The following is a 22,638-nucleotide window of genomic DNA, read 5'->3' as shown; positions in this document are numbered from 1 at the left end:
CGAATTGCTTAACAATGTTTTCGATATTAAGTAAGGTTTATTACCGATATCTAGAAAACAACTATTCATATTTATTTCTTGGGGATTTAATATGGACCAATGTATTTATTTATTTTAATAGAAATTTCTAAACAAATTGGATTACCTTGGATTTTATTGAGAGGATGTGGAGTATATATAAAACATCATTCAAAAGGAGTGGTTTTATTAGTTTAATTTTATTTCACTACAAAATAAAATTCCGCTTATCTCTAAAATATATCAGAGAGCAACAGACCCGGGCACACTGACCTTCCTGTATTTTAGTTTTTTTTAATATACCTGGGCCAGGCCTGAAAATTAAAACTTGGCCTCTCTGATATATATAAATGGTAAATTGAATTAAGAAAGCGCATATTTGTATATTTAAAATTTTCATTAATTATAGGAAGTAAAACTAAGCCAATCTTAAAATAAATACCGTATATTTTTTTTAAACAATATAAATTTCGCGTCATTGATTCTTTATGTTTTTATAAAAATACTAATGACGTAATTAACCTTATATACAAAAAAAAATCATAAATTTCGGAATGGCATCGGGGTGAGTGTTAGAGAACTAAACTGAGAAATCACAGCAAACTTAACGTCCGTGGTTTGATTCCAGCTCGAGTCTTTTATTCTGAAATCAAACTCCTCCAAAAGGTCAGGGTTAGGATTCAAACAGTGATGTGAGTTAAGGTTAATATATATAATAAAACATGTTTAAATATAAATAAGTACACGTTTATTTATTGTTCAAAAATTAATATTTTCCACGATTTTTTTTTGAATCAAAATTGAAGAAAAATAAATAAAAGTAATATTTATATATTTTTAATAATATTAATATTCGAATCAAATATTATAGGTTATGCCCGAGTATTGAAGAGGATATGTTCTAATATTTTTGTTAATAAGTTATACAGTATAATATAAAGTATATAGAGTCCGATTTATACTGTGTCATACTTCTTTATAATGATATTAATAAATTGAAATTCGGACCTGACCTGAAAAACAGGTCCAATGCTGGTTCTAATAAATAGCACTCTATTTAATAATACAATCGCACATATAAATTATATTTGTTCTTTTTCATTGTAAAAAATTTTAAACTGTAAAAAAAAGAGCGTAACTTTGAGGAAAGGACGATCTAGTGGAGGCGTTTAACAATGGGGTAATGGCTTCCCTTATCGGTTTTAAGTAACCGTTTGCTTCCATGCATGCATAATCGTTTTGGCATATTGGTATATTTTCCTCTTGATGAAAGGAAGGAATTTGGGGGATAAGCACATTCATCAGTTGTCGAAATTTTTCGAATATTCTGGAATCTTCTTGTGGGTAATGCAGAATAAATTGGGTCGAATCGCCTATTTTCCCCATTGGCAGATCACTTTTCGTGGTTAAAATGTTGATGAGAAAAATTATAAAGTTGTTTGAAAAAAAAATTAGTTTAATTTATCGAATAAACTAGTTTTCGTTTAATTTCTTAAAAATTAGTCATAAATTTATTATTATATGTTTGGGTGAATATTTACTGAGTATGTAATTTTTTCAACTTTAAATCCTATTTTGGATTTTTAAATTTAAAAAATATGATCTTGCTGGAATGTGGTAAACCCATTCTGTGATTTTTAGAAAATTTGAGATGAACTATTGACCTTAATATATTTATATTAGTTTTCCAATTTCAAGTTAGGATAAAATTGTCTTAAATTCATAGAGTATAAACATGCTGGAATACTTTCCGGTAAAATCATATGTTTAAAAATTAAAAACGCTCAAAAATTGCTATAAAGTTTAAAAAATAACATTCGACGGAAAAAAAACATATTGATGTTATATACAAGTAGATTGCTTAACAAGCCAGAAAGAATGAGGCAAAAGAGTCTTCCATATTTGAATGATCATGAATACGCTGTTTTATTATTTATTGCCCATTTCAATTTTTTTTAATTGAAACTGTATCATTTTTATTTATTCTAATTTTGACAAGGTTTTTTAGTATTTTTACGTTTAAAAAGTATGTTCCCTGCATGATGACATAACCTTTTCTTTTTCCCATTTTTTTTACTAACTTTTATTAAATTTTCTACCACATTTTTTTTATCTTCCTCACTAAATATCTCCCAAATTGAAAAATCTATAATGACTTATACCCCTCAGCCAAATAATATTCTCCTTTTCCTATCAAAGCTCTTTCGAGATGTTTTTCGTATTTGTACCTTATTATATATTATATCAATTAAGTTAACTAAATGACGCGATTGCCAATTAGTATAACTTTTTAAAACATAATTCATGCACAATTGTTGTTAATCCATAAATTACTTATAATTTAATTTTTTAATGGGAAATACACATAATTGTACAAATTCTTTTCTAAATAAGTGTCAATATATTAATAATAGTGATTAATTTTGTTGTAATTGTGGTTATATTCAAATTTATAGATTAAGAAAAACGAAAGATAGGCAAATTACTTTTAAACAAAATTACGAAGCCGAAAGATATTCAAATCTACTCAAGAAAAAAGAATTAAATCTCGATGCATATTGAGACTATGTAAATGTTGATTAAAGAAATGGGATATATAATGGAGAAATTATGATGCGAAAAATGATTATTTTTTGTTAACTTAAATTTAAATTTTTATTTTTAATTTTTTACTTTTATTTTTCTTATATTAATTTTTCTTTTATTTTGATTATGTTTTTCACCTTATATTTGGTTATAGTTATTTATTTAATAAAAATTAATAATCAGATTTTAGTATATATATTTTTTATTTCTATTTTATTAGGTTCTGATTCTCAATGCCAAAAACTATCAATTGTGACAAATTTCACATAATTATAAAAAGTTAAAAAAGATATCATCAAAATGGGAAAATACCATACCAAAAATTAAAGATATTATCTTTTTTCTTATTATTTCGGGAACACCCTCTTTATCTCTTAAATAATTTTGAATATTTTCTTTTAATATGTCTTGTGCATAATAATTGCACGGAATTTGGAAAATTTTGTTTTATGAGGTATTTGAACCTTTTCATTATCTGTCCCAAAAATTATATTATTTTTATTATTCGATATTTTTTTAAAAAATCACTCTAAATCTGAAAAGAGATTATTTAGATTTGGTAATCTGCATTCCAATGCAGATAAACTGGGCCGAGAAAAATTGGATAATCCTTAGTAGTCATAAGTTTGATAGACTTATGTTTAAAAACTGATGCCGTAACATATAAATCACTGAGATTAAATGTTCTATCGAAACCAAGAATGAACGGATTATTCTCTGCACACATATATTTTATATATTTTTTTTATCATTAGGGGCATATAAAGAATAATAGATGTAATTTTAGTTTTATTACACTTTGTACAAAAGGATGTTTTTCAATATTGGAAATAATATTTAATAATCATTTAAAATTAAATTACTATATAATTAGGGATTTTTTCGGTGTGATATTTTTTCCCAATTTCCTTTAAAGTAGTTGGATGGGTACGTATATATTCTTTTTCATAAATATCTTCATTTATAACTTATACTAAAAGTATTCGACTAAATACACATTTCAAAATAACTTTGGAGGTATTATCAAATTTATTTAAACACTAATTTACATTTTATAGTTTTCGTCTCTTTTAAAAGAGGTATAATATTTAGTATATAAAAACATGTAACTTTTATCAGGTGCTTTGTTGGTTCAAATAATTTTTCTGATAATATAATAAATATTATTTCCAATATTAAAAAACATCTTTTTGTACAAAGTGTAATACATAAAACAATAAAATTACTTCTATTATTCTTTATATGCCCTTAATGATAAAAAATATAAAATATATGTGTGCAGAGAATACGTCCATTCTTGGTTTCGATAGTACATTTAATCTCAGTGATTTATATGTTACGGCATCAGTTTTTAAACATAAGTCTATCAAACTTATGTCTACTAAGGATTATCCAATTTTTCTCGGCCCCGTTTATCTGCATTGGAATGCAGATTACCAAACCTATTTTCAGATTTAGAGTGGATTTTTTTTAAAAATAATGAATAGTAAAAATAATATAATTTTTGGGACAGATAATGAAAAGGTTCTACATACCTCCATAACACAAAATTTTCCAAATTTCGTGGAATTATTGCACAAGACATATTAAAAATTATTTATAAAGAGGGGGTTCCCAAAATTAAGAAACAAGATAAATGGTATTTTCTAATTTTGATATTTTTTTGATTATCTAAATTAAGCGAAATTAATCACTATTATTAATATATTGACACTTATTTAGAAAAGAATTTGTATAATTATATGTATTTCCCATTAAAAAATAAAATTATTTTTGATTTATGGAATAACAAAATTGTGAGTCCATGAATCATGTTTTATATAGTTATACTAATTGGCAATCACGTTATTTAATTAACTTAATTGATATAATACATAATAAGGTACAAATACAAGAAAAACATATCGAAAGAACTTCGATAGGAAAAGGAGAATATTATTTGGCTGAGGGGTATAAGTCATTTCAAATAGATTTATCAATCTGGGAGAAATTTAGTAAGGAAGATAATAAAAATGAGGCAAAAAATTTAATAAAAGGTAGTAAAAACGGGAAAGAGAAAAGGTTATCTCATTATGTGGGGAACTAATATTTTTGAAACCTAAAAATTCTAAAAAAAAAAACTTGTCAAAAAATTAGAATTAAAAAAAAGGACAGTAACAATAAAAAATTTAAATTTAAAAATAAGGCCATAAACGTCGTACACTATTATATATATATATATATAAATCTTTTAATTTTATAATAGATTGTATCAGACACACTGTTTCATCCTAATCATAAAATACTCCATCATATAATCAACTTGTTTATTAATTTTTTTTATTCATATCGGATACAAATTCCGATTTTTATTCACATCGCATATAAATATCAAAATTTTTTAGCTCGGCAATCAGTTAAATCAAAGTATTTACAGAATATTTTTTAGGATAATACTTAACGCGTAAATATACGTGTAAAAAACAAAAATGAAGATTTTCCATGGATAACTCCAGCAATGCAGTATTTAATCATTGTGTCGGTTACGAGTGGTCGGTTATCGGTCAAATCATGATATTTTTAAAATGTTTTTTGGAATAATGTTTTACACGTATTAATAGATAAATAAAACAAAAATGAACATTTTTCAATTGATATTACTAGCCAATTTGGTCAATCAAATATTTAGTATGTGGTCGGTTTTGCATTCGGCAATCAGTCAAATCAATTAAAAAATTTTTAGGATAATGTTATACGCGTAAATATAAGAATTGGAAATAAAAATGAAGAGATTTTGATAAATAACGCCAGCAATATGTGCCTTACATGTTATCTATTATTTTTCGATTCTAAGCCTACTCATAAATTAAATATCAAAGAAATCTATCATTTTTTTTTAATTTATAGGTTTTCCACATGTATTTACACCCAAATATAAAACAAGCGCTAACCAAAAATCATTCAGGTTTCCTAAAATAATATTTTCATATTTATTAAATTTCAAAATTGAAAAATAAAATTTGATTTCAATAAGCTAGTAAATATATTTTTTCCATTTAATATTAAATAAAATAGAATCATATATATTACTAGCTGATAGCCCGTCAAGAAAGACGGGGAATCAGAATTTTCTCCGTATGGATAAATAATAAATTTTACCTTCATTTGACGATGGATGAATCAGAATAGTCAAATGAGAGGAATAGATTATCCGTATTCATCCTTCAAAGATTTCTATAAATTTATAGAGAAAAGGGCAAATATATATGGAAAACATGGAATAAAAAAATATGATTTGTGAGTTATGATATTTATCAATTCTTATAAATTTTCCACATCCAGACGCAATGGTTTTTGCTCTCTCACTTCGTATAAAATGTACATTCTTCTCAAAGAATCATTTAAATGCTTTTAAAACCATCCTAAATACTCTTTTAAAAAAAGGCCTGCCATCATATATTCGAATCAATTATGGGGGCAAACCAGATTATCTCACACAACCCCATTGCAATGGGCTATTTAGAAGATTATTAGCAAAAATAATTGCCATGGGTCAAAACCCAGAGTCTTAACTTATTAACTATACTTATCAATTAGGATTTGGTGCTAAGGGAGAAGGCAAAATAGCTTCACATGCCATTTGTATTCAAAAATCCTCCTCCTAACATGGTTACTATCAAAGTAGACTTTATAAATGTTTTCAATAGCAAATTTCGTGAACATTTCATAATTTGTTTTTATCCCAAATTTCCTGTTTATCAAAATTCCTAGAAACATACTGTAACATTAAAACTCCTTTATTCACCCCACATGTCATAGATTCTGATGAAAGGATCCAGCAGGGGGCAAGTGTCCTCGTTTATTTTACCTTGGTATTCATTATCTCATCCATTATCTTATATCTAAATTTGATTTGGATATAAATATTTGGTATATCTGTGATGTTCATCCTAAAATAATTGGTTTTCAATTTCTTGAAGCTAATTTTAAAAAACTTATTCTTAATAAGTCCAAATCCGAAATCTGTTTCCATGATAACAATACACAAAACCCTCATCTAGCAAAATTAAATTTTTTATTGAGTATATAAATAATGAAAATTAAAAAAAATAAGGAAACTAATATAATTTTAAAAAAAGTATACAAAGTTGGATTAAGAAAAAAAACATGTTAGCTGGGATACGAACCCAATTTCTTCAGATTTGTAAGGGACGCTCTTGCCGATTAGACCACAGATGCTTTTCTAAATTTACGATTTTTAAAATATATATTATAAATTGGAGCGTGACACAGCTTTTATCATTATAGATAGAGAGATAAATGTTTATGATGTGTAAGATGGTAATGTTAGTTATTATTTTAATGGATGTGTGATGAATGAGTGTTTGTTATGGTATGATGCTATAAGAATACTATTGGCTATTACGTTGTGGAAAATTTAAAAATCTAAGAATACCTATTTAATAGTTTGAATTTTAAAATAGCAACAAACTTTGAATCGTATGTGAATATGTCACACTTAATTATTTTATCTTCTATTTAATTAATTTTGCCAGATTAAGAAAAAAAATCTTTGCTGTTCGAACCCATGCCCCCACATTTGTGAGCGACGCTCTTGCTGATTAGGCCATAGACGTTTTAAAAAAATCCTGAATTTTTAAATATATATTATAAATTGTAACAATGTGACTGTGACACGGTTTTTGTATATATTAGATTTGATATTTAAAATTGATTTATGTATATAAAAAAATATTTTTGAAAATTATTCTTTAAAAAAAAATTATATAATAAAATTTTGATTGATTATGATTAATTGCATTTCAATCCAGTTTAGCAATGCAGTATTTAGCCATATCCATCTCTATTGGCAATATTTTATATTTTAAATTACTTGATAAATTAGATTTTAAAATATAACTTTCTAAATTAAATTAAATATAAAGATTATAATATTAAAATTAAATTAATTATAAAATATTAAATATAAAGATTTTAATTTTATAATTAATTATGTAATTATATATAAATTTTAGTAATTTTCATAGTGTTTATTATACATCGAAAGTAGCGAAATAGCGCGCTGCTTAGATACTCTCTAAAAAGAACCGCACTGTTGTTACTGAAAAAAGAATCGCACTACAAAAAACTCTGGTTCTAATAAATCCCTTTTAAAATTACGATACATATAGAAAAAAATTTCTTAAATAAAATTAAATCATTATGTAAATTATGAAAAGAGAAAAGATTATAAAAAGCGATAAAAATTTATAATTAAAATGTTTTTTTTTATTTAATAATAAATTCTAAATTTTAATTTGGTTATTCAGTTAATCAATTAATTTATTTATTTGTAACTTAATTATAATCCTATAACACTATGAATTATAAAAAAAATTTAAATAAACTAAGAGAAATAATATTTTATAGTCATTTATATCATCGTATAAATTTGATTAACATCCTTTAACTTATATTATAACCAAAAAAAATATGAAAAATAGTTTTTATGTTTTATTTTGCAATAAAATTTTTAACGTATTTTGGGAAGTAGAACAACAATTTGGTTTTGGACTGGACTAAAAATTTTAGGTAGTAGATGAGTATTCCATTGGGAGTCGTTTGAAATAAGTTGTGCCAATTTTGTAGGAAAAAAGGCTGAAATTTTTATACAAACTAGATCTTAACATCCAGTCTAACCCCTCTGTTGGTTATTTAGATTTTCTTTTCTCAAGAAGTAATGAAAATTGGCATAATTAATTTTAAACTACTCCCAAAAATACAATACTCATCTAATAACCAAAACTTTTTATCCAGTCCAAACTCAAATGGTTAAAATTTTTCCACCTACCAATTTTAAACTGCTCTAAATAGTTTTGTAATATTCTTCTACTACCCAAAAAATTTTATCTGGTACAAGCCAAGTTGTTTTAAAATTTAACTCATTTCTTTGTGAAGTATAGAAGATTGGTACTATCGATTTTAAACTATTCCCAAAAGGTTTGTAATAATGTTCCCCTACCCATAACTTTTTATTCAATCAAAACCCGATTTTTTAAAAAATGTTTTACATTATAAAAGTGTTTTAACAGCGATTTGCATTAAAGTGCAAGATAAAATATAAGACGATTTTACACATTATTATTTAAGAGATGTTAACATATTTACACATGATTTATTAATAAGTTATATAAAATATTATTAATCTTTTAAAATATTTTTAAAATAAAACATTTTAACTAAATTTATAGCTACTAATAAAAAATCTTAGCTTGTTCATTCAAAGATGGGAACTCTATATAAGTGCTCTACATGGGGCCTAATTTTTCAAGCCTGGCCTGAATCAAAATTATTTTTAAAAAAATTTGTTCAGCCTGACCCAATCTCAAACAAAATTTTTATTTGTCCCAAAATGTAGACCTGAAATAAGAATTATTTGTCTGCCCTGCCCAGGCCAAATTTATTTAAATATAGAAAATTTAATATTATTTTTATTGTAAAAAAAAAATATATTATACATACAAATAAAATATTTTAGCGCTTTGTTTCTTGCAAGAATTTATAAATATATAAATTTATTTGATAAAATGTAATGTCATATTTAAAAATTTAAACCTAACCTGGTCCTAAATTTTTTTTAAAAAATATTAGGCCCATCTGAATTGGAATTTTTTAAATAGCCTGACCCAGTCTGAAACCTGTTTTAGACAGGCTCAGACCAGGTATGTGTCAGGTCATCATTTGCAGATACCTAATCTACATATCTTAATCATTTTTACAAAATTAATAAAGATTATAAGTCAATGGAATTCATTCAGTTCATAATTCCATTGCCTAAAAAAGTATAGAGCAATTTCCTAAAAGTAAAATAATTACAAATGTCTGAATGTCATTTGAAAATGTTGTATAAATTCTAAAATAATGGTTTAAAAATACATTATAAATTTACTCTGTACTAGAGATGGCATCTAATAGATCATTGTGAGGAATCCTGATAGATTTTAGAATGTTTACATCTATTTTTGTTGATCGTGTTATAATGATGGTACAATTAATTTTATTTTCATATAATCAAAATAAGTTTAATAAATTTATAAAACATAAAAAATTACAAGCCATACTTAAACAATTAAAAAATTTAGAAAATTGAGTATGTTAAAAAGGTGGTATCACTATTAATCTGTTAAAAAAATTTCCCATTTTAGGACATGATTTATTGTTAAAATATTTGGTAATAAAAAAATAACCCAAGTAAAGACCAAAATTCAAAAACTCTTTAAATTACCATCAATTTTCAGCAAACTATCTGTTATTTTTTGATATTGTTTATTAGAGTAATTTGTTTCATTTAATCCTTCTTTATCATTTTCTAGGGTAACATTATCAACATTATATAGATAGTTTTGTCCAAAGATCTTCAAATTCAATAAAGTAGATGGTGATACAGGTATTAGCACTAAATTTAATTAACATATTAAATAATGATTGCTAATAGCATAAGAGAATAATAATATTTATATACTTTATACCTGATTTTTCAAATATATTATTCAAAATTGCAGATGATTTATTAAAATTAATTGTCATATGAGATAGATATTGACAACACTGATATGGTTTAAGTGTAATGTTTTTTGCAAATCTAATATTAGATGTATCTATAATTGTTATTTTAAAGATATATTGATTCATTATTTTGCTAGGTCTTCCACTCAATTTATCAATTTCCTTTACTATATTTAAAAAAATGTTAAAAAAATATATATAAATTTACATAAAAAATTATTTGATATTCCAATAGATAAAGCCTCCAAGGTATTATCTATCCATGCAATTAAATACAAAGTCATAAAAGGGCACTTTGATTTAATACCCTTATGGTATATATCTAATTTTACTGAATTATTTAGAATATTTTTATAATGTGAAATAACAATTGCAGGATTTAGATATATAAAATTATTTGCATATTTTGATAATAAATTTTCTAAAATTAATATATACATTATTTAATAGTATGAAACATACTAGGCTCAATATATTTCAATTGATTTGAAAAAATATGGTTATCATATATAAAACCAGATAAATTGTTTTGCATCAAAGATTCTATATTATCAATAAGTGGTTGAGTACTCTGATCATCATTTACATGGATATGATTAATGTATTCATCGCAATAACATGTAATAAGACATTTTTCACATTTTTTTATACATCGAATATTTTTATTTACATCCCTTTTTCGACTCATAGTAAATTTTGAATTTATGAATGAATTGCATAAGCTAATGACAGACAGTTCATAGTGTTTATTAACTATCTGACAATAAATGCTATGACATATTATTTCTGTTGATATGACCGATTAATACAAACCTTTAAATTGTTTTTTTTTATGTTGATATAAATTGATTTTTTTGATAAATTGTGTAGATTGATTTTTTTATAAATTTTTATATATTAATATGAAAATTGTTATATAAACCTGATTTTTTAGTTTGATAAAGAAAATGTAAAATTTTAAAATATATTATATAAAATTAAAGTATTAATTTAAAATAAAATAAACTATCAATTATCTTAGAAAACTTTATGGTGGCAGTTCCGCTACATATTCGAGGAAATCGTAAATAAATAAATAAATATTAAACAGTTTCACAAAAATAATGTTAATATAAACATTGAATTTCCAATATACACAGGCAATGGCGATCTTTTTTTGAGTAGATTCGAAGACATCTTCAAGGACACTCAGATCTCGGACATTGAAAAAGCAGGTTTTACAAGAAGACTACCAGATGAGGTATATATCAAATTAGACGAACTAAATAAAATTGAGCTATAATGATTACAAAATATTCTAAAATCCACAGACAATATGATTTAAGCTACTGGAACATAGACAACTAGATAAAAAAAAGTTCTGGAATGTAATATTTATATCATTCTAAAAACACGTAAGAAATGATTTATTTGAAAAGTGAAGAATGATTAAAAAAATTTAATGATAAATCTCTAAATTATGAATAAACCTATATGGAAAATAATAATAAAACAAAGTTCATATACAAGTTAGAAGATTATTTAAAATTTCATGATAGTAAGAATACTCTAAGCTTAATAGGTAATTTACCAGATGAATTATATTTAGTCATGAAAGCAGTGTTTCCAAGAGAGTTAAATTCAAGTTATGATGAAACATTATATACATTAAAGTGTTTATGTAATTATAAATCGGCTACAGAAATAAAAGAAAATTGTTCTAATAAAAATTTTAGTGAATCTAATAATGAGAATTATTATAAAAATAGAAAATTAGATAAAGAAACACATTATTATAAAAGAAATTATTATTATAATTGTAAATCTTTTAGTAACAAAAAATTGAAAAATATTGAATTAAAACCCAATATTCAAAAGGAAAGAGATTCTTTTAAACTAAAAGAAATAAATTATATAATAAAATTTGAAACATTTGTGATTATAGAAAATAAGGTAATAAACTTTAAAGAAAATAAGGAAATAAACTTAAAAGAAAATAAGGAAATAATCATTAAAGAAAATAATGAAATAAAAAAAACTCTTACTTAAGAAAATTGAAACTTATAAATTTGAAGACAATTTAAAGTATGATTAAGAGAAGTCATATAAAAACTAAACGTCTTCATTCTAAAATAATACTCAAGGATGTGATGAAGAGATCTTTTTCTAAAAATTTAAGGCTCAAAAAATTATTTTTGGCTAAAAACAATCTTATGAATAATTAATATTTCAAAATACTTTTTAAATTAAAAAATAAGGGCATAAAGTTTAAATTTCTGAAGAGAGAGATGGATGTACAGACGCACATATCATCTTATCATCTTTTATTAAAAAATATATATAAAAAATAAAAAAAACGCTAAAAATATTATCTAACAATCTGGTTGATTTATCATCCTTATATTATTCTAACATCCAAATTTGATCGATTCTCTAATTATTCATACATTCCGAAATCCTATTTAATAATGATAATTTTACAATTGGTGATAATAACAATTTTGTAAAATTGACAATGATAATGACGGAGCTTGTCGACGAGCCAGCGTACTCAGAACGATATTAACAAACTAACGTGATAGAATCAAGCCAACGACTACAATGACTTATGAACAACTTGAACAATCATGCACAACCAAAATAAATATCATTTTCCAAGACGAACTATGACAGACTGCACGATAGATTCACATGCAAGAAAAACCTGAGTGGAGATCATTTTTTTAAAGGGTGGAATGTTGATATGACCGATTAATACTAACCTTTAAATTGTTTTTTTTATGTTGATATAGATTGATTTTTTTGATAAATTGTGTAGATTGATTTTTTTTATAAATTTTTATATATTAATATGAAAATTGTTATATAAACCTGAATTTTTAGTTTGATAAAGTAAATGTAAAATTTTAAAATATATTATATAAAATTAAATTGTTAATTTAAAATAAAATAAACTATCAATTATCTTAGAAAACTTTAATTTCAATATGTCAGTATCAGCGACAATAAATGCTATGATATATTATAATCACTAGGGTATCGGCCTAGCCCTGTCTTAGGCTGGGGAGAGTGTAGCCTGGGTATTAATATATTCCATTTACAGTAAAGTAACCTATTACTTTGTCGACTGATTTTTTATTATTTCTTTTATTTTACATTATAATTTTATTTATTAACTTAATAGTTTCCTTTATTATTTTGTTGACACTTTGAGCGATTAACTTAAAATTGTTAAATGATTATTTTTATATAAATGTTTGTAAAAAGAAATGAAATATGATAGCATAAAATATGACGCTCAATATGATCTATAACTTTTAACATTTTCTGTATTTAGATTAGTTGTTTGACTCTACCATTCTTGAATTAAACTACAATAAAATATCCCAGTCCACTTTCACCTATATTTTCACTGGGAATCACATTGCACCGAATTAGAAATGACCAGTGCAGAGTAACAAATGATGATGGATCGCAAATCATGAGATTTCAAATCAAAGTTTAAAAAAATGAAAAGTATAATATAGGTATGGAGCTGAAAAATAAAAAATAAATATTTTTAACATATGTATTGGCATATGTTAAATGAGCTTATTTTCAGTAATTTTTGAGCAGGAACAATGTGAATTAAAAATAATTTAAATATTTACTAACAATATTCAAAATAATAGGTATATGGCGAATCTGAAAGGAATTTCGTGAAACCAATTTGCTATTAAAGTAGGTCCTTAAGAATAGAGAAATAATATTATATAAATAATAAATATAGCATACCAAGTATTGTCCTTTAGTGATTTGTGCAAAATATAATAAAGACAATATTGTGCAGGAATACCAATTGGCAAGACACAAAAAAAAATAAATAATATAATACTATCTAATGTCCTTTCGTCAGATCAGATTATATTTGTATGGGTATTGTCATAAGTTACATGCATAAGTCAAGATTAATCAGACAATATACCCCATTGTTTGTAGTTCGTTTTATTATTATTCATATCTTTAGATTGTGAGAACAAATTTGAGATGAGTACACATAGATATCTATACGAAAGACAGGTTGAGGTAAGTGGGTGCCAACGCAAAGTTTGTCCAGATCTTTAACAATTGTCATGAAAATGTCTGGGCAAGTTAGAGTCAGTTGCAATTAGGAAAATAAAAAGTGAAAGGAGGGGAAGGGAAAAGAAAAATGAAGAGCGATATGAAAATAATAAGGTAAAGAAAAAAGAAGAAATAAGAAAAAGAGAAAGCGAGATAAAAGGGGTAAGGAAAATGGTAAATGGAGAGAAAAGGAAAAAGGTAAAAAAAAAAGAAAGAAAGGTAAAAATGGATAGAAAAGAGAAAAAAAGAGGGTAATCATAGAGTAAAGAAAAGGAAAAGAGAAATAAGGTAAAGAAAAGGGAAAATGTAAAAGTAAAGAGAAAAAGAAAGGAAAAGATAAATGAAAAGGAGAAGAAAAAAAAATGATTAGGAAATAGAAAAGGGGAAAAAAATAAAATGGTAAAAGTAAAAGAACACGAAAAAGAAACCTTTATTGTCGTAAACAGGCTTTCGGGCAGGTCAAGCAAAATATTCTTATAACGGAAAAGGGAAAGAATGGAAGAGTAAACAGCAAAAGAAAAAGGTAAAGAAAAAATATAATGAAAAAGGAGAGAAAGGGAAAGAATTTTTAAAAAAAGGAAAGAAAAAGAAAAGTGATAGGAAAGGAATAAGGGATATAGGTCAAAGAAAATGGAAAAGGAAGGTAAAAGAATAGAGAAATAAAAAAGAAAAAGGATAAGTAAAAAGGATAAGTAAAAAGCAGTTATAACATCTTTTCCCAACTTGAAATTATAATTATATACTATTTTCTAACATGAAGTATAAAATTCAAAACACATGATAATGATTTATCTTATTAATTATTTAAGTAAAAATTAATAGTTTATAGTATAGACTATGTGGCAATTGACATATTCATAGGTAAATTATTAATTCTCTTATATATAAATATAATACATAATGGCACAGAGATTAGAGAATATGGTTTATGCAGAATTGGGCAGGCCCTCCAAAAAAAGAATCTAAAAGATTCTCTATAAAAATATGGATATTAGATATAGATACTATTATCTTACTCAAAATATCAAAAAGAAAGAAATTAGGTACTTGTATCTTTTTCCAAATGAGGATATCTTAAATACAAGATAATTATAAAATTATCATTACCAATTAAATTAGAATAGTCAAAGATTGAGTCTTTAAGATACTTTTTAAAGTATCTACTTAATTTTCACAAACTTTTAATATTCTTCTCTGCGAAGATCTCCTTGAAATTTTTTTACAATATTTATCTATATATAAATCTCCATCATTGTAATATATTCAGGCTGTTTAACTAGGCTCAAGGGGTGTAAACCCTTGACAATAAATGCATATAACAACTTATCAATTTTATTTTGTGTAAATTAGTGCTGTAAAGTAATGTCGTTACCTTTTTCGAAGAAAAGGAATTATATTCTTTACCTTCTTCTAAAGGTAACGAAGAACGATAATGCGTTTCTTTTTTTGAGTAACGATAATCCAAAACAACTTTAAATCTTTTCTTAAAAAATAATGAAAAAACATATTTTATTGTATTATAAAATTATTTATAAGTATTTTTATATTTTTATAAATAATTTATGCCAAGTTTTTAAGTCAGATCAACCACCAAATTCCTTCATTTTTATTAATTTTCGTTGTTAAATTTCATTCAAGATTATTAATAATTAATATTTAATGAATCAAGATATATTAATTTATATTCTTATTCTCTAATATTATAATTTATGTGATAAAGAATATTATGTCAATTGTACATATTTATTCGGATTTGACCTGCCATAAATATGAAACATTTTTTACACCAATAAAAAAAATTAAGGGTATAAAGTCTACTTTTAAAATTGTGTTCCAACCCAAATATTTCTATAATTATGGAGTATCGAAACTATAAAACCATTTTTAAGGAAAAAATGGAAATAAACTGTTATAACAAGATGAAATTCTTTTTATAGCTCTGTAAAATTAAGTATTCATAAAAAGAATAACCAATTTGATGAATCTTGTAATAAATCCGAATTCAGAGATTTTCAGATAATGACAAGTCGTTCATTAGAAAACTAATTTATTTCCTGTTTGCGAAAAGATCATGACAAAGAAAAGGCAGACTTGATTCCTTTAAAAAACAAAACACATATAGATTATTTTCTAATAAAGATATAAAAAAAGATTGGATAAGAATCTGAATGAAGATCCTTTTGACGATGAACTAATTTTTTTCAAATTTTTTAATTTTTAATAAATTCCCCCTATTAAAATTTTTATTTATTAAATATAATACAATCCTTCCATAAACTGCGCGTTGAACATGTATTTATCACGGAGAAAGATGTGTTGATCACTCTTGTTTATCTGATCAAAATTTTGAAAATCCATTGTGAAAATTAAAAAAAATTATTATTAAAATATCTTATAGTTTTTTGTATTATTTTATTTATGTTATATAATATAAAAAATTTCTATACATAATATTTAATTTTTCAAGTAAAGAGTAACGCGTTATTTTCTAAATAGTCAGTAACACGTGTTTTTTTAACAAAGTAACGAGTTCTTTTTTTGATGCAACGAGTAACGCGTTTCTTTTTCGAAGTAACGTCTACAGTAGTAATAATGGTTTTATTTTATTAATAATATTAAATGCTGCTGATGTACTGGGTTGAATTATTTATTTTGTGGTGGTAAAGTTTGCTGGTTTTTTTCTCTGCTCTTTTACATACAACCAGGGATCCAAACCGAACCTGAACCATACCATTAAACCGCTTAAACCTGTATTTTTTATCAAATTTAAACCGAACCTAAACATCTAAAAATAATTCTAGCCGAACCTGTACCAACCCGCTAAAATGCCTCTGAACCGGTTCGAGTCTCATAATTTTATGCTTATAAAATAATGTGTAAATTATTACTAGTATATTTCAAGAATTTTAATTATATTCGAATTGATTTAAAGAATATTATCAATCCATTTGATTGATTATGGTCAGTCATAATTTTTATAAACTTTAGTATATTGCCATTTTACAACATATTTTAAATATTTTAAGCTAATAAATTATAATGACGAGAAAAATTAAATCCAATATATAAATTAATTATATATAGTATTATAAATGACACATCAAATCGGATATCATACAGGCAGTTCCGGCTACCCAAGTTAGTGTGGAAAGATGTTTCCCAACAATTAAATTTATATTATCTCCTTATAGATGTAATTTGAGTGAGACGAATTTTAAAAATATATTAATTGTGCGGCTTAATAAAAATTTTAAGTAATTATTTATAAAATTAGTCATTGATATTTATTTGTTATATTTATAAATTAAATATTATTTTATAATGTGCAAGGTTTTATATATGTTTTTTTATTTTAATTATGAAATAAATAAAAGTACTCTTCCCTATACATAATTCGAATGTAGGTTTGAATACAAGTCAAACCGGTATTTATAGGTTCGAACCGAACCGATATTTTTATTTTTCTACGAACCGAATATGAACCGATATTCGTTTCTGTTTGGATCCCTGCATAAAACTTATATTGGGTATAAATGCCTAAATAGCATCTCTGAATTTAAAAATATAATTATATTATAACATAAAATTATCATATAGATATTATACTTTAAAATGTTTAATTATCTTAGATACAGGTATTCGTCTGTCCAACTCTGGACACTGGTGATAAATATTATATTATGATAAATTTTTTCAGTGCAATTATTTCTTTATTTAAAGTTTTTTTGATAAGAATTTGTAAATCACAAAATTATATTGCATAATAAAAAGATAATATCAAAAATTATTAGTTATAATAATTAATTTAAAAAATAACTTGCAATGTAAGTAGTTACTTTTGACATGTAATTGGTAATTGTAATGATTACCCTTTTGAAAATGTAGCGTAACTATAACTAATTACTTTTCAAAAGTAACCTTTAATAAAATTACTAATTGTATTTGATACAACTCAGATTATTTTATTAAATATTATATCATTTATTTCTCTCAATGCAGTTTTAATTACATTTTTACTTGCTACTATTATTAAAAATATTGTCATGCATGCATTAGTGGTGTTACGCGATATAAAAAAAATTTGAGCTTCTCCAAAATTTTTGTTATGATTTCCACTATATTTTTTTATATAATTTTTCCCATAAAAAAAAGTATCATGTATAAATATGAAAATAATCTGTTAAAAAATTACTTTAATAATTCAAAATTAAAGCAAAACCCATTGGAGAATAGATTTATGCTGTTCATAATTTTTTAAACAAATTTTTTAATATTTTGAAGTATTAAAAAAATTGCTGACAATATAGCTTTATTATAATATGAATACAATGAATATTTAAATAAAATTACGTCTATATTAATAAATAAAATTGGTTACATTAATGATATTGAAGGCGAGTTAATATGTACATTAACAGTTGTTTAACTTAAAATTTTAACAAGAATTTGAGAAATTTCTTCATAATATGAACATGGAGAATCTTTTGAGTTTTTAATTTTTGAATATATATCTTCTAGTTGATTTAGCACGATTATTAAGCTTTCCGATTTGCCTAAATTATTTTTATTTAACAAAAAAATCAAGATTAAATCTAGAAAATAATTTATATAATTATTCGCTTCTTCAAATCGAGTACGAATATGGAAAGGCATAGCCTTATTATTATTTGATTAAATTGTTCGCACATTAGAAATTATTATTAAGTTAGTGAAACTTTTATTATTTTTTATATTTATCTATTCATCATTTTTTTAAACAAATTTTGACAAACTTTTCCTTTTTTAAAAACATTTTAAAAATAATTTTCGAATAGAATCGATAATTCAAGAGTCGAATATTTTATTATTCGTACAAATACAAACAATGAATTATTCATATTGCACTTATTGGATTCGTAGGTCTAATCAATATAAAAATATTATATTATAAACCTATATTTTAAATAATTGGGGCGTTTTCTTTTTTTCTAATAAAAATCACATTTATAAATTTCTTTTTTGTTTATATTTATATTCATTTTACTTATTTATATTTAAGTTTTAATTACACTAAATCTCATTATTATATAAATGATTTTATGTGATTAAGAGATATAAATTTCCTATAATTATTTCTGCCTTGTTTAATAATAGTGATTCAATTTTGTTGATAATAAAAATTAATTCAGATTCAGGTTATAAATATTAATTGTAGCTTAAAATCCCGATTTTTTAATAATAATTTTATAAAATATTAGATTAAAAGTAGCTTAACCAGAAACTTACGCTATGTCTAATAATAATTTTTGATTAATTAAATAAAGTTTTCTCATGATATTTTATTTCATTAATTTAAATTATATATAGACATGTGTGCCAACAGCATTATCGGCGGCAGCGAATCGATTTAGCCGCCACAAAATTCGGGGGCGGCGCGGTGGCGTCAAATATTTTTCTAACCTAAATTTTTTAATTAAAATTATAAATTCATTGGAAACACTTTTAAAATAAAATTTTGCTTTATTATGTTTATAACTATAATTTAATGATTTTATTTAAGTTATAATTATCATGTATAAATTTTATTTTATTTAGATTTATAGGACATAATAATGATCTTTTAGAGTTCAGAGTGAGCCGAGCTATGGAAAATACATGCTCGCCGAGTTTGCTCGTAGCTGGAACTTTCTAGCTAATAATGAAAGTTTAGGAAGATCCAATGCTCTTATCCACTTTTTTTCTAGACTAGTTAAATAGTCTTGCTGTTCCAGATTATTGTTATGAATAGATGAATGTTTCGTAGCCAATGACTTAAGATAATCAAATTTTGAAGCAACTTCCGTCGTTTCAATTCTGTTAATTCGTCCGTGTAAGGCAACAGAGAGGTGGGGCTTTGATAAAAATTGCACCGGTAATATTTCCTTTAAATATTCATTTACTATGTTTATAGATTGAAAACGAGGATGCAAAAGTGCTCCTAACACCTAAATAAAAAAAAAACAAAGAGAAAATATAAAAAAAACTAATCTATGTAATTTAAAATACTTCCTGAAGATCGGTTATTGGAAATCTATGATCAAATTTGCATATTTTGTTTAAAGGATGCTATGGGAGGTCATATTCTTTATTTTGTTTGGATATTTCTTCTTTACATGATAAGTCATGTTTGTCAAGTAAATATTTTATTGTTTTTTTGAAAAGGATTTGATTGGATAATTAATTAAAAAATTTACAAATATTATAAAGATAATCAAAAAATTTACTCTGAAAATGAATAATTATTTTCCACCATCTTTATCAAGTGTTATTTGCAAGCATATATTACAAAAGACTTTTATCTGCAGCAACTGGTTCTGTTATTATTTGTGTTAGTTTTTAATATTAAGGATCCAAAATGTTTCCATGCAAAAGAAGGTTTTGCTTGCAAGGATATACTGTATTTTGTTACAGGGTATTGCAATGCTGAATCCATAATTGTTTAAATCCTGCTATGTTTATATATGTTATAATGACAATAAAATAAAAATCATTAATTAAAAATTCCTTTTATGATAAAGAATAAATTTTATATGATGAGTTGTAGATTGCATTAAGAAAATATTGTATTACTCCTTATATAATAATTGATGGTCTTATACAAAATATTTGAAACAACAAAAATTAAAAGAATAAAATATATAATATTTCAGTGCCTTTTCTGTAAATTACTAGCCTAATCTTATCATCTAGCACGTTGGTTACTGACCTGCTCAAAGTGAGCGAACGTGTATATGGATTGTTACAAATCAAATTTTATAGCAATATTTATTAATTTTAAAAAATAAAATCGCATTTTAATAATTCAAAAAATATTTAATATTATTTTTCTTAATTACAATTCATAATTAATATATAAAATAAATATTATTTTTAATAATAAAAAATATGTATCACGCTGCCACGCCGCCTGATTTTTATATCGGCGGCGGCGTGTTGAGCGCCGACACTTTTTGGCGGCGGTGTCGGTGTGGTCAAAAATCATCGGCGGCGCACATGTCTAATTATATATAAATCACAGTTTAAAGACAAGTTTAACATAAAAAAATGTAAATCGCAATATCAAAATTGGAATTCCGTTATTTCATGGGTCAGGGAAGGTGAAAAATGTAGTTTAAATACAATTTGTATAATATGCAATATAAAATTTAATATTCGTCAGAGAAGTCCATGATGTAAAAAGGCAATTTAAAAAAATAAGGAATCATCAAATAATATTCAACCATACTTCAAAAACATTAATTTATGTGTTGATAATACTGCAAAAACCGATTCGCTTAGTTGTTTATCTACAGATTGTGCTATAAACTCATTGTCTATACTCTTTCCTGATTCAAAAGTAGCCGAAAGCATAAAATATAGAAGAACAAAGCCTCAAAAATGTCGAATTTGGCTCATGAAAACATATGGATATTTTTTTCAAAGATCATTGCGCCAAATTTTTTAAAAAAATATGCAATATTATATTCTCGTTATTTTAAAGATTTGAAATATGGTTAAATTCTCCCGCTTTTTGTTTGAATGAATCTGGCTTAGAGAGATGCCAAAAAATACTACACTAAAAAAATATATTTTAGAGATACAATTTTTAGATGCATTTATAATTAATCGATATTACCGAATTTTATTCCAAAATTTATCCATTTATCCTCGGTAAAATAGGGGCAATTATCACTTTTACCTTCTTCATCAAAGAATGTTTGAAAAATAAGCCACCTAACTATGAACAAACATGCCAAAAGAGTCGGTTGCATATCTAAACAGGATTTTGAAAGCCGCATAGTACAATCGTTACTATTTTTAATTTTGAAGCAAGTATCAACGCCCATAATCTCCGAGATAAATTTCGCAATGTAAGAGGCAAATGGCTCTACAAGATATTCATACCTGATGTCGCAGTTCTCAAAAGTTTCTTCGGTAAATTATATAATATATTATGAATTTATACGAATATACTAATAAATCTAAGCTTTATTTTCTTAGATACATTTTTCGTTCATATAAAAAATAGTATTTGAATAAAAGATTAAAATTTGTTTGGATTAACTTCCAAATTATTACTTAATAGTGATTCTGGAATATCTCTCGTGTCACATTGAGATATCAAGATTTGAAAGGAATGAATATAATTTTTGCATTCTATGGGATCCATTTTTTGATTAACTCTATATGATGTGATAAGTTTAATTATTCTTTAAAAAAAATCCGATAATATATAAAATGGTTTAAATAAAAGAATTGGTATATTGTTTTAAAAATAATTCAACATGTCCGTCTATTTATTTAAATTTTTTAGCCCGCCCACTGTTAAAAAGAGATATACAGTCAATAATTTTAATTTCAACCGATACTAGTGGTCGATACCCAAAATAGTAATTAACCTTCATAAAAAGG

The 22,638-nt window shown here is 24.5% G+C and overlaps 2 protein-coding genes across 9 annotated transcripts in view; both read right to left on the bottom strand.

The window, feature by feature from the left end:
• LOC135925911 (ATPase family gene 2 protein homolog A-like) overlaps positions 1-10,297 on the bottom strand; it is a 39,625-nt gene extending 29,328 nt beyond the window's left edge. For 4 of the 6 annotated variants that reach the window (XR_010571759.1, XR_010571758.1, XR_010571757.1 and 1 more), the window contains exons 1-4: positions 10,113-10,297; positions 9,869-10,039; positions 9,533-9,599; positions 1,158-1,414 (exon numbers count right to left, since the gene is read on the bottom strand). Coding sequence is in view for 3 of the 6 variants with exons in the window: in XM_065461484.1 (XP_065317556.1) it covers positions 1,158-1,414; positions 9,533-9,599; positions 9,869-10,039; positions 10,113-10,275 (658 nt within the window). In the remaining 3 variants the exon portion in view is untranslated. Of the gene's footprint in view, positions 1-1,157; positions 1,415-5,742; positions 5,818-6,750; positions 6,772-9,532; positions 9,600-9,868; positions 10,040-10,112 lie in introns of those variants that run through there. The other 2 variants (XM_065461487.1, XM_065461486.1) reach the window with 2 other exon arrangements.
• An 8,292-nt stretch (positions 10,298-18,589) lies between these two features.
• The window catches only part of LOC135926305 (uncharacterized), a 28,984-nt gene continuing 24,935 nt past the window's right edge, over positions 18,590-22,638 (bottom strand). For all 3 annotated transcript variants that reach the window (XM_065462127.1, XM_065462129.1, XM_065462128.1), the window contains 3 exons: positions 22,306-22,409; positions 21,863-22,156; positions 18,590-18,782 (listed from right to left, as the gene is read on the bottom strand). In XM_065462127.1, coding sequence (XP_065318199.1) covers positions 18,652-18,782; positions 21,863-22,156; positions 22,306-22,409 — 529 coding nt within the window. In that variant the 3' untranslated portion in view covers positions 18,590-18,651. The remainder of the gene's footprint in view (positions 18,783-21,862; positions 22,157-22,305; positions 22,410-22,638) is intronic.

Source organism: Gordionus sp. m RMFG-2023, chromosome 3 (assembly GCF_954871325.1).
Source record: "Gordionus sp. m RMFG-2023 chromosome 3, tfGorSpeb1-WG-v2, whole genome shotgun sequence".
Lineage (NCBI taxonomy): Eukaryota > Metazoa > Nematomorpha > Gordioida > Chordodea > Parachordodidae > Gordionus > Gordionus sp. m RMFG-2023.
The sequence above is the reverse complement of the archived record's forward strand: the minus strand, read 5'-3'. Positions and strand labels throughout refer to the sequence as shown.